Source organism: Grampus griseus (assembly GCF_964374135.1).
Source record: "Grampus griseus genome assembly, chromosome: 14".
Lineage (NCBI taxonomy): Eukaryota > Metazoa > Chordata > Mammalia > Artiodactyla > Delphinidae > Grampus > Grampus griseus.
In genome coordinates, this window is record NC_139008.1 from 41428163 (window position 1) to 41441008 (window position 12846).

Genomic DNA, 12846 nt, shown 5'->3' on the forward strand with positions numbered 1-12846 from the left:
TAGGAGAATCAAATGAAATAAAATCTGTAAGGAATAAGAAATCCGCTCTAACCATCAACAGCACCAAGTGAGAGTCACCATCTTTGTCATCCTACGTTTTCAGACAGGCCGGTTCCATGCTCTGTCGGCGTGGTCCGGAGATGTGGTCTCCCAGGGGAACAGTCTGTGAACAGTGCGGGTTTCCTTCTGGATGGGTGACAGTCAGCTGGCGGCCCCCTCCAGGCACCACCAGACTCTGCAGGCAGGTCTCTTTCCTCACCACACACAAGCCTCTTTCCATTCAGGTTTTCTCAAAGGCCTGATTTATAGTCCGTTTTATCAATGTTACTGTTCTCTTTTGGAGGCGCTCATGTTTCCACCCAATCCTCTTGAAGCAGTGGGGTCAAACCCAGACCGTGTTCACTCGTGGGCCACAGGGTAGCTGAGGCCTCAGGGCTCCAGGTGGGCAGGGACCAGCAGCGCTGCCTCTGTCGTTAGGAAGTTTCTGGTTCCCTCCCCCCACCACGTTTGCATCCAGGCATGCCTCACTATTTCTCTGCTATTGTGTTCCCTGTAAATTCTGCTCGCACTTTGGAATCCTTTGTACAATTAAGCCCATTCTGATTTTTTTTTTCGCCTGTCAGTTAGGTGGCACAAAATAAGGCTTCTTCAAGCTGCTTGCATATTGCGGAGTGTTAGCTGCCCTCCCCAGAGAGGAGCATTAAATTGGTGATCTAATCAACTCTTTACTAGTATCTTGTGCTCTCTTAAGTGGCTCTGAATTGATTGTTCCAGCCTGCTGCCCAAGACTGATATTGAATTAACTTCAATTAATAGAAAACATTTTCCAACTTAAATCACTGCTTCTGTTCCATGATTTCTTGGATTTTTTGAAAGCTAGCAATTATGTAACAGCGGCTGGGAATGCCTTCCTGGGAATGAATTCCACACCATCCAGCCTGGATTGTGGGGCGGTTTCCTTTACTTCTTTATTTCTCTTCCCACTCTGGTCTGACATTTTCATCCAAATGCCGCCCTGTTGGATCCGATAATGACAGATGACAAAGCGGCAAAAACTGATGAAGCCAGTGTCTTTGTCAGTGTCTTGTTGGGAAGAGTGAGTTACAAAGAAAAGGGTGGCTCCTTTCTCCTCATCCTTCTCTATGCTCCTTTGGGGCGATTGGAGGGAGGTCCTCTTGTGCGCCTTTTCAGCTGCACCTGCTGGTCTTTGAGGTTTTCTCTGTGTCTCTCACAACTGGTGGTCGCTGTCATCGCCGGGGACTGAAGCGATGTCCCGTTGTTAGCCGAGTTTACCACCTGGGTGCAGTAATCACCCTCTACACCCAGATGCTTCTGCCTGAGAGTCTCCAGAGAGCCCCTGAACGAAAGTTGCTCAGAGATGATCGCGCTCAAATCAGTCGTGTCCTGTGAGTGTGGGAAGAAACAGCTTCCTACTTGAATGAAATAGAAGGGCATTCATTTGGTTTCAGCACCGTACCATCTGGGCAGATAAGGGTGTCATGGAAAGAACATGAAGTTAGGAGCCAGGGCTGGGTTCTAGGACCAACTCTGCAGCTAATTGGGCGACCCCAGGGAAATTACTCATGTTCTCTGCAGCTCCGTTTCCCGTATAAATCAAAGGGCCAGAATTATACCACTTTTTCCCCCAAAATGAGAAGTGATCTTAGATGCTATGTGGAGTAGGACTTAAACTCAGTCCCGTCGTGTGTTTTCTTCGGCTCCTAACTGATCAGGGAGGGTCTCTGTTTGGCCCTTTGCACTGCTTCTGACCCTCGCTCGTCTCCATAGAAGCGCAGGTGCTATCATAAAAGCTCGAAGGTGCTGTACGATGCGCAGAGACATACAGACAGCTTCCAGGGGGCCCGTAAGTGACTCATGTTTGCAAGCACCCACCAAGCTCCGCATCCCTTCCAGATCTGAAATTCTACAAATAACGAGGTTGGGCATGCTTCCCTCTCGCTCCATCCTCTGACAGAACTTGCAGGAAGGCTGGGATGGCCGGATGCCCACCCGAGTTTGCCAACAAGACCTCCTTCCACGAACACTGACGAGAGACTAAACCAGCACAGAGGGGAGTTTGCCCACAGATGCTTCACACCCCAAACCGGCCCCAGCCCCAATTCCCACCAGCCAGCCACGAGGGCGGATAACATGCAGTTATAAAGCATGTGTGTGCATGTGTATGTGTGTGTGTGTCTGTCTAATCTTCTCTCCTTTTTATTTTTTTTCACAGTTCATTTATGATGAACAAGTTTCCTGGTAAGTACCTCTTTTCCCCTTCCAATTTCCCCTTGCTATGTGGTAGAGACAGTACAGTAAAGAACAAAGTCAGCGTCTAGGAAAGAAAGGGAAATGTCGGGGCAGCTTGGAACAACTAGCGTTTCTCAGGAACCCTCTGTCCATCTCAACAAAGAAATTAAATCAGCTTTCACGGAGCAGAGACCGTTTCCCTTGGGTTGGCCTGGTGGGCTTCCTTTGGGGACCCTGTTATCTTGCTGTCTTTATCATCCAGATTAGACAGTGTAAGGCAACTGTGCCTTTCCACAGTCAGTCGTGGGCAAGGCCATGGTTAAAATTTGATGAACCTTTTCCAGTTGGCCAGACCGCGTCGGCATATTCCGAACAGCATGTATTCAGTATATCCCAGGAGCCAGAGGTGAAGACATGTCAGTGACCTTTAACCCATTAAAGTTCTGCCTAACATTCAAGATCTTAGAGCTCTGAAAAATCAGTGATTTTTTTTGATAGATTAAAAAAATTGCCCAAATTAAGTATACGGGAACATTTGCATTTGGGTCAATGTCCAAATCACCTTTTTTGAGGTGGGTTCTGAGCATGTCTGCTGTGTTTGAAATGGAAATAGAAATGGGGTGTGTCATGCATTCTTGTTACATTTTTCAAATATTTGATCTGCGGAAGTAGAGTGATGTGAAAATACACCTACTTCTTCTGAAAGAACATCTCAGAAACAGGTAGTTGTGGTGCTGTAGGTAAACGACTTGCGTGGTATTATTTAGAGCTAAGAACGAGCTAGGAAAAGAAGCACAAACAGCGAGGTCCTACTGTAGAGCACAGGGAACTCTATTCGATATCCTTTAGTAAACCATAATGGAAAAGAATATGAAAATAATAATAAATTATACCTTTAATTAAAAAAAGAATTACAGAGCCCAGCAGTCTTCGTTTTCAGCAAAATGAGTGCTAGCCCTTTGCTGGAGCGACATGTCTGTGTCCTAGGATGTCTCTGTGATTTTCAGAATTTGGGGTGGTGGGGCGCATATCACATGGACCATAAACGTGATACACTATCCAGGGTATTAAGATACTTTTGTCGCCTCTCTCTCCTCTGTCCAAGAGGGCAAGGGGGGAGACAGCTGGGGGAACTTGCTCTAAGACGCATAGGCCCTATACTGACCCATAAAAATAAGAAGGAAGTCTTCTTTGAATAACAGTGATCTGGAAGCTGAAAGGGATCAAGACGCCTGGGAGCAGCACAGGTCAGAGGCCAGAGGTCAGGAAGAACCTCCTCGTGGGATCCACCTGGACCTGGTGGCCACGTGGAGTGGTGACATTTTCCCCTCATGTCCTTGGGGATTACGTGCAGCACAAGAAGACTTGCAGAAGCGTTCCCATTCAAACTCATGGCGTGGTGGGCACAACCAATGCTCTGCCCCAGCAAACAGTAGGTGCCTAAGTGTTGCTCGGTGTTCCTGCTCTTTGCTAACAGTGCTGCCATAAGGAAAAGCAAGTTATGATCCCAGTTGACCTCAGAAATTTTCCTGCTGCTTTTGTGCAGAAAACCTGAAAAAAGGAGACCCGCGGTGGTTTACCGTCTGTCAGTCTTAGAAGGAGCCCTCTCTCCACATCTCCTCGGCTTTGCTCGTGAAAACCACAGCAGGAGGAAATGAAAGCAGGGTCATGACAAGCCTGTGTCAGTCCTTACCCTCAAGGTGTCCTTTAGGATATTTCAGATGGGAAGGAGCAAGAACTGCAGAGTCTGTATCCTCTCCTTTCCAAAGGCTGACCCTCCTACGATGTCAGAGGAGAGAACCTGGGTTCCTAGGCTACTCCCCGAGCCTGTGCTGAAGGCCGGATTCTGAGGTCATCCGCCCCTCAGCCTGGGCACCCGGGCTCCCACAGGAGGGAGGAGGCGGGAGGGCCACGGATACACGGGTCGCAAATTCCCAAGCGGGTTTTGGTCCAGCCTGGGGTGGGTTGGAATCATAACTCATGCACAGGTGAAACTGCGGGAAGAACTAGGGGACGCTTTCACGGCACTGAATATCATTCTCAGACGGCCGACCTGTTGCATAATCATGGTTATTATGTGGATGGGGTGACGGAGACGGTTTTGCACGAGCGAGGCTGAGAAGTTAAAGTCTGCACCACTACCTATCACTGCTTTGGGATTTCCAGGGATTTCAGCTCCTCACGTGACTGCAAAATATACTGAACTTTAAGATATTTTTTACTGTCCACATCTCTTACTTTCTCACCCAGCCACCCATGAGCATTTATTTTGCTGAAAGAGTGAGTCTAGGAGCTGATTCCTCTGATTTCTGTCCTAAGAGACAGACTCTTCAATCTGTGCAATTAAAGCACAGTAGTATTTCAATAATTCCTTAAACAGTGAATTCCTTTCCTTGTTGTAGGACATTCCAGCATGTTCTAGCAATGTCAAGGCAGGTAACCAATTCACCCCAAATCCTTGAAAGGAAACTAATGTCAGTTGGGCTTATTTTGAAACTAAAGTACTCTTTAGGAGCAAAGGAGCCTTGTCAAATACAAGTACAGAAGGGGAAGGGGTCCCCACCACGTGTGGTTTAGATTCCTTTACCGTTCCTCAAGCAGCATTCCACAGCAAGTCCCATTCAGCCAGGAAGTGGCCACCAGAAGGCTTTCAGTAGCAGGTAGTAGAAAAGCCAGCCACAGTGGATTACAGAAATAGTGGTTTATTTTTCTTACATATCAAGTACCCCAGATGTAGGTAGTACAGTGGCTCTGCATTTCTCTTGACCTTTCCCTCATGACCCCAAGATGGCTGCTGTGGTTCCAGCCATCAAGTCTGGATTGAAGGCAAGAAGGAAGAAGAAGGGGCTATGTCATTTCATTGGACACCTTTCCACCTTATATCTCTTTGGTCACAACTGGGTCTGCTTTGATCAATAAGTGTCCGGGGGGACTAGAATTACAACTTTAGACCAATCATTTATCCCACCCTCCTTGAGATCAAGGGTCCCCATTTACTGCCTCAACATAGTGGGGTTCCATTAGCAGGAAGAGGCAGGAGAATATCCGTCGGCTGCTTTTCCATCAGATTCCTGCCCCAAAAGACATCTGACATAGATAGCATCAGAGAGCCACCTAGTAGGGTATGTGTTCACCCTGCCCAGCAAGACCCCCACTGTTGCCAGAAGGAATTCAGAATGTGTCTTCAGTGAGTCTGAAGGCCTGACAAGAAAACGAAAGGATGCAGGGTGCTGTTTTTGTCTCTTCTTTGAGTGAGTCGTGACTTTGGGGGAGAAAGGAGAGCCTGGGACACGACCTGGACAGTGTCCATCTTCATGGTGTTGGAGACCGGCTTTCGTGGTTCTGGACCCTGGTTAGGAAGAGGAGACGTGCCCTCTGGGCGAGGGGTGGGGGTGGGGGTTGACAGGGCGTAGCCCTCCAACACGGAAAAGAACAATCTCTGGCAGGAGAATCCAGGGCCAGTTGTAGGTGGTTCAGTGTGGAAGTTTGTGGCAAGGGAAGAGCACACCCAGATCACACAAGCCCAGGTCCTTGGAGGACAGCGGCAGGCTGTGGCTGGGAGGGGCAGATGGGAAGAGCGTGTGACATCAGGGTCTGCAGTTGGAGTCGCTTCAAGTCCCAAACTGTTCATTCCTGAGCACCTCCTGGCTGCCAGCCTCCGTTCCAGAACTGGACACAGAATGCAAAACCCAATTCTGCCGTGGCCTTGGGGATGTCTGAGACGAGGGGGGAGCAGACACGTCATCACGGTGTCATTTGGAGATACTCATGGCCCCGGGGGCAGGAGGTTGGGGGGCGACACCAAAGAGCAGGAAGCCAAGATTTGATGCTCAAACACGGAATCAGGCCACAAAGCAGAGGGGCCTCAGAGAGCCTCACTTGACGAGGAGGAAGCACTGGGTGGACCCTGAGTCTGGGTGCCAAGAAGGCAAACCTGAAAGGCCAGCAGGAGAGGGAACCCCGCTGCCACAGGCACCCCTGAAATGTGACGGCAGAGACGCTTACTCACATATTGCAATGGAAGGGCTTGCTTTGAGTAAAAAATCAAAAAGAGACAAAGGAGTGAGAGAGTATAAATATACCTGTTCACCAAGTGCTGGACGTAATTCAGCCTCATGGGGATGTCTCTTTGACGTTGGCTTGTTTTCCAATGACCCCTCACCAAGTCTGTAAAAGTGCGTCGAAGCAATCACATGACTTCCCTCCAGCTCTTGGGTATCTCTTCCTTCAGAATAAAGCTGGAATAAAAATTCGCTTTTCCCAGTTACGCTTATGCCACGTGTACATTGGTTTCAACGAGATAAGGACCACGCTCAGGCCCCTTGGAGGTGTCTTGCAACTGAAAATTGACATTTCGAGAAGTCTCACCTCTGCAGATGAGCTGCGTGCTGCTCTGTGCTGGGGAGGGCGGGGTGCCTGCTTGGGGGGCGCTCTGTCAGGGAGGCTGATCTAAGGAGAACAGATCGCTCAGGTGGGAATCAGATGTGAGGAGTGGTGTCGAGTGACTGCTAGAAACAGGCATTAGATGTGAATAAGTAAATGAAGAAGATAATCCCAGACTGGTCAGAGGTTTAAAGAACACAAACAGAAAGTGAAGGAGGAGTAGGCAGGGAAGACTCCATGGAGGAGGTGACATTTAAGCTGATATTTGCAGGATGAAAGGGACCAGCGAAGGAGTGAAGGGAAAAGCATTCCTGGCAGAGGGAACATTAAGTGCAAAGGCTCTGAGGAGAAGGAAGGAGCTTGCCGTGTGCAAATGAAAGGAGGCCAGGTTGGGACACAAGAGGATTGGGGGGAGAAGGAAAAAGAACCGGGGTTTGCAGGGAGGGGCACCTTTGATTTTTTTCTCAAGTCTTTTGGGAAGCAATTGAAGAGTCTTAAGCAGAAGAATGACAGGATCCAGAAGCATTGAGGAAGGCAGTTAAGAGGCTGAAATTAAGGTGGGGGAGGGAGGTAGCAGTGGAGCGGGCAGACACCCACAATTCCAGAGATATTTTGGACACAGAGTCCCGACGGGCATGGGGGAGGGTAGAGAAGGGCTCCACTTTTATTTCCAGATGTGGGGCTTGACTGTGCAGTTCACTGACATGGCAAAGCCCTGGAGAACATGAAGCTGGGGTGTAGGAATTCGGAATTCTGTTCCGACCTGCATCTAGACGCCACGTGGGGAGGCTGTATTGACAAGTGGATCCTGAACCTGGAGCGGGGAGAAGTGTGGCGTGGACGTGTCTGTTGGTTTTCCAGAAATAGGACAAGAGGACATCACCTAGAGAGAACGTTAGAGGTCACACTGAAGAAGTGGAGGGGACACCAAGGGAGGGAGAAGAAATTAGGGGACAGGAGGAAAACCAGGAGTGTGGCCCTCAGAAGTCAGGAGAAGAGAGTGTCTTCTGAAGAGGGTGGGCAATCAACTTCAGATGCTGCAGAAACACTGAACAGGATGACAGAGGACCATCTCTGTGGTTGTGCATATCTGCAGAATCATTCTCAGCTAATGCATGGTAGCTCGTTATCCTGTGGACATACCATAACTCACGTACCCACTCCTTCATCTGATAACCGCCTTGCTTCTTTCCAACACTTCATTTTTATAAAACAGCACTGCAACGAAAACCCTGTGTGTGCCTCCTCTTTACATGTGATCACATATTTCCCCAGGATGAGTTTCCAGACATGGAACTTGAAAAAGCGAAGGAAAGCCATAACCTAGAATTTCTTTATAGACCATCCTCCAGGAACCTTTTCTTAAAGTCAAAATTACTCCCTCAATTAACTAATTAAATTCTACAGCTAAAGGGGAACCTTCACGTTCCCTTGCTTTTTAACTGAAAGTTACTAAACTAAAGAAAATAGAGGAAATATTCGAAGTATCAGAAGTTCAAGGTACATTCCAGAAGGTTTCATTATTTTTCTTTCTTGCTTGCTCTTGACCATTTTCCCACTCATTCACGCTAATCCTCCCTGCTAGCACCTTCCCTGCCCAAGGTGTCTGTCTCTCTCCCCCTCTGTCCCTCCCTCCCCCTCTCCCCTCCCCCCCAACTATTCTTCCTTTCCCTCTCCGTCTCCCTCTCTCTACACATGCCTTGCTCTGATGTACCTAACGATCCCTTGGTTGCCCTTATCAGTTCCTCTAGTTTGCCCTTTGTAACTGTATCTGAATAGTTTCAGTGAATGATTAAGCTGTGGTCAGGTTTATACACATAGCCGTATATTCAGCTACATTATAGAAGGCTTGCTGGGTTCAAAATATTCTTTGGGGTGAGCGAATAACAGAGAAGAGGGAGCATTTTCCTTTGAAGTAGGGGAGGAAGAGAAGGATCCCGAAAACCTGGATAAAGCCTAGGAAACGTCTGCAGACCAGGAAATATGTGGAACTTGTTTGCACGTCTGCTTCATGCTTGCCGTGCTCGGCAGGTTGAGCTGCCATTCGCATCACACACGTGTCTGAGAGGACCTGGAGCATGGCACATCTGTCTAGGGCGGCTTCTGTTAACTGACCATTCTTGGTTTGTCCACAGGTGGGAGTCTTTGGTCCTCGTGCTGATGTATCTCATCTACATTGTCATAATGAAGTAAGTAAAAGACTTTCTTAGTTTCTCTCCCAAAACTCTTTCCTACACTCAGCATTATGTGATAATGTGGGCAGAGGAACAGGGGACAGGGCGGGTACCTGTCATCAGAGGCTCACTTGGCTCCCTGGGCAGACTGCTAGGAATCAGTGCAATCTCGACTTACAGCAAAAGCATAGACCCTTCCAACCCAAATGTATGATAGAATCAAAGCTTCGTGGTTTCGTTTGAGAAATCTCTCAAACCCTTGCCCCCTCTTCAGGACCTGGCAGCCTAGCTTTTGGCTGTTTTTTTGCTCACTTTCATAACAAGAGAGGAGGTAAAGCTCAATGTGTTATGTTTCCATATAGGTGGAGGGAAGATGGGGCCAGAGCTGGATAAGAGATAACTAAAACCATGGATAAGATATCTACAGACTTCTGTTATTTGTATTGTATTAGTCAGCTATTGCCACTTAACAAATGACCACAAAACTTAATGGCTTAAAACCACAAACGTGTATTATCTCATCCAGTTTCTGAGAGTTAAGCATCCAGGAGCAGTTGAACTGGAGGGTGCTAGCTCAGGGGCTCTCTTGGGATTAGAGGCAAGAGGTTGTCCAGGGCGGCTGTCATCCGTTTGGGGCTCCAAGACGGCCCACTCACACTGCTAGTGAGTAGGTGCTGGTCGTTGGCTGGAGGCCCCAGTTCCTTACCATGTGGGCTTCTCTTCAGGGCCACTCTACTGTCCCCACACCCGGGAGCTGGCTTCTAAAAGAGCAGGTGATTAAAGAGAGAGCAGGAAGGACCCAGCAACACCTTTTATGATCTGGTCTCACAAGTCACACACCATCACTACTGCCATGTTCTGTTTATTAGAAAAGAGTCACTCAGTCCAGTCCTCACTCAACGGGTCTACTTTGCCTTTTGAAGAGAGGAGTGTCACAGAATGTGGGGATGTATTTTAAAACCACTACATTATGCGTGCTTGTTCCCCTTGGAGTCTGGACAGCTTACCACCTGTATCAAGAGTTATGTCGCGGGCTTCCCTGGTGGCGCAGTGGTTGAGAGTCCGCCTGCCGATGCAGGGGACACGGGTTCGTGCCCCAGTCCGGGAAGATCCCACATGCCGCGGAGCGGCTGGGCCCGTGAGCCATGGCCGCTGAGCCTGCGCGTCCGGAGCCTGTGCCCCGCAACGGGAGACGCCACAACAGTGAGAGGCCCGCGTACCGCAAAAAAAAAAAAAAAAAAAGAGTTATGTCGCTGATGTTTCCCGTACTCTAATGTAAAATGTAAGCACCGTGGTTGGAACCTGCCAGTTCATCTTTTTGCTGAGTGCCATGGAGTTGAGGAGGTTGTCAGTGGTGCAGAGATATTCTGTGCTGCAGATTCCTGCCCCACGGGAGCTGTTTCTTTTGCTCTAAGTTAGTCCATACTCTCCCCAGCCTATGTGACTGCAGGAGTGATCACCTTCTCTAGGGGGCAGGACAGCAGACCGCTCTCAGAAACTGCCCATTTGGACCCGTCAGGTAGCAGTCTGCAATTGACATGTCAAGTTTTCCTTGCTGTTGAGGCCTGACAAAGATTAATTCTGGTGGCCGAGAGCCCGTTGGGAGAAATCGGCGTGGCCACTGACAAACGTCACAGGAACAGTGAAGGTAGGAGCTGGCTTGACCGATGGCCAGGGTGGGCTGTAAGCCATCTGCTGCCATTCCACTCAATGTAGCACCCAGTTTCCACCTCAGGAGCTGTCCCACAGTCAGTGTGGACCCAGTAACTGGGTCGTGTGACTGGAAGAGGACATTTCTACTGATAGAATAGAACCTCACCCAAACTGATCCTGGTGTGGAGTTACCGTGAGGTAGCAAACAAAGAAACCAGATACTTTCACCACAAATCACCTTGCATTTAAGCATCCCAGTACATCAGCTCCCATGAAAACCAGAGCTGGCCCAAAAGTTTTCCACGGTTTCTAGATTCCAAGGAAAAGCCTTTAAAGATGGAACGAGCCAACTTGTTCCTCTTTCTCTCAAAGAACAAAACTACTAGGGGATCGGTGCCACAGTCAGGAAGCCTCACCATTAGACGTCTTCTTTCAGCATTTTTTGCTTCACCTTTTTTTTTTTTTTTTTACATTTTGATGCTTTGAGACCCCAAAGAGTCAAGAGCGCTCATATTCCCTTTTGAAAAGGGAATCCGTCAATTATTCCAGAGAATTGACTGAGTGTCTGCTGTAAGCCCAACGTGGATCTAGGGTTTTAAATCTGAATTCAGATGAAAGCATGTCCCATACTGAATTCACCAGGGGCTACACGGAATAAGGAGGTCTTCAAAAAGTGTTTTTCATCTAAAAAGAAGGAAGATTGAGGAATTTTGCTAGCGTGCATTCTGTGACCACAGTACCCCTCTACGGAGCCATCGTAATGCCCGTGAGTTGCCGGCGGGGCACGAGGTCATAAAGATAACACAGTGAACAATCTCCCTACCCCAAACCGTGCCCAGTGTGGAAGCTGATGAGGTGTGTTTCTGCTGATGCCTCAGCTTCACCAACCTCCCAGCTGTTCAGACCGGCAGGATACAAATAGACCGGGGAAAGGCAACTACTGTGCTCGTGGAATTTTCTGCATAAATTCTAGTCCTAAGTTCTAAATTGAAATCTCTGCTCTTTAGCCATCCCGCTCCATAATCAGAGGCTTTAATCACTGGGTTTTATAAAATCTGATTTATAAAATTGCATGCTGCACAATAAAATAGCTTCAGGGTGCAAGCACAAAATTTAAAACATTCAATTAAAAATATAAAACAGAGCAGCAGCCGTTAAAAACAGCATGTATTAGAGCCATCAGCTGCCTCCTGGGTAGACGGCTTTAAAATAACTTTAAACATTCTGTCTGAAGGTCATAAAGCAATTCCAGTTTGGCCCAACAGGTAGAAACCTTCCCGGAGCCTGAGGCATACCCGGCCTCAGCGAGGGTTGATTGCTGTACCGCTATGTCACTTCCCTGGGGTTTGGTCCCCAGATGAGGCAGTGTGGTCTGGTGGTTAAGATCAAGTGCTTCCTGTGCAGCCCCGGCCATGGGACCTGGGCCAGGTGATTCAGTCATTTTGAATCTCAGTTTCTGCTTCTAAAAACAGAATGAACGATGCTTCCTACCTGAAAGGGTGTTTGTAGGATGGAACATGATTGGAAGAGTTAAGGAATTAACCAGTATCTGCTTCCAGGAAAGCGCTTATAATACTACGATACATAGTAGTATTATCCTATTATCCAAATCCAAATAAACGTATAACACACAGTTGTTAACTTTTAAAGCAAACACCCAGGTGAGTCAGTATTTCTGTGGGGAAAATGGATTCTGAGTCAAGGTGCCAGAAACACTACGTCTCCCCTAGAACCCCATCAGGAGGGGAGAGAAAGAAAGTGGGGAGGTCTTTCCATTAAGAAGAACGTTGACCGTGCAAAGCAGTCGGCAGACTAGCGTGACACACCCCGCGTGCTTGCCAGGAGCCCTACAACCATCAGCTAGCTTCCTCCACCCACACCCCTAGCAGCTTCCCTCTCCCCACGTGACCTGAAGCCCCAGACATCATGTCAGTTCACCTACCCAAACGTCAGTGCGTGTCTCTTAAAGGACTCATGTTTCACCTAACCACCACGATCACAACTAAAAGAACGCTAATGCTTTGATACGAGTAAGTATCCAGTCAGTGTTCAAATTGTCAATGGTCTCAGAAATATCATTTTTATAGTTTTATTTTCATCTCATAAATGTCATAAATATTTTAAAAACCAGTGAGTTTCCTAGGATTCCTCTATGGGAGTCTTCTAATACCAACGATAAAGGGACCGGGACATTTACCTACCAGAACATCCTAGGACCTTGACCAAGCTCCCTCCCTTCCAACACACGTGGAAGAAGCACTGCACAATGTTTTGATTGTTTTCCACTCAATCGTTCTGGAGAATCATAGCCCAGAATTTTTTCATAAAGCCAAGGGCGCAGCAGACCTGGAATTATGGCACAACAGTGACAGACATTCGCAGGCTC

General features: G+C 48.1%; 1 protein-coding gene across 1 annotated transcript in view; it reads left to right on the forward strand.

Annotated features, from left to right (window-relative positions):
• Nucleotides 1–12846, forward strand: part of SLC24A3 (solute carrier family 24 member 3) — a gene marked incomplete at both ends in the record, with an annotated part of 460181 nt that overhangs the window by 409598 nt on the left and 37737 nt on the right. Inside the window, 2 exons of the mRNA XM_082669843.1 lie at nucleotides 2234–2259; nucleotides 8769–8822. Coding sequence (XP_082525969.1) covers nucleotides 2234–2259; nucleotides 8769–8822 — 80 coding nt within the window. The remainder of the gene's footprint in view (nucleotides 1–2233; nucleotides 2260–8768; nucleotides 8823–12846) is intronic.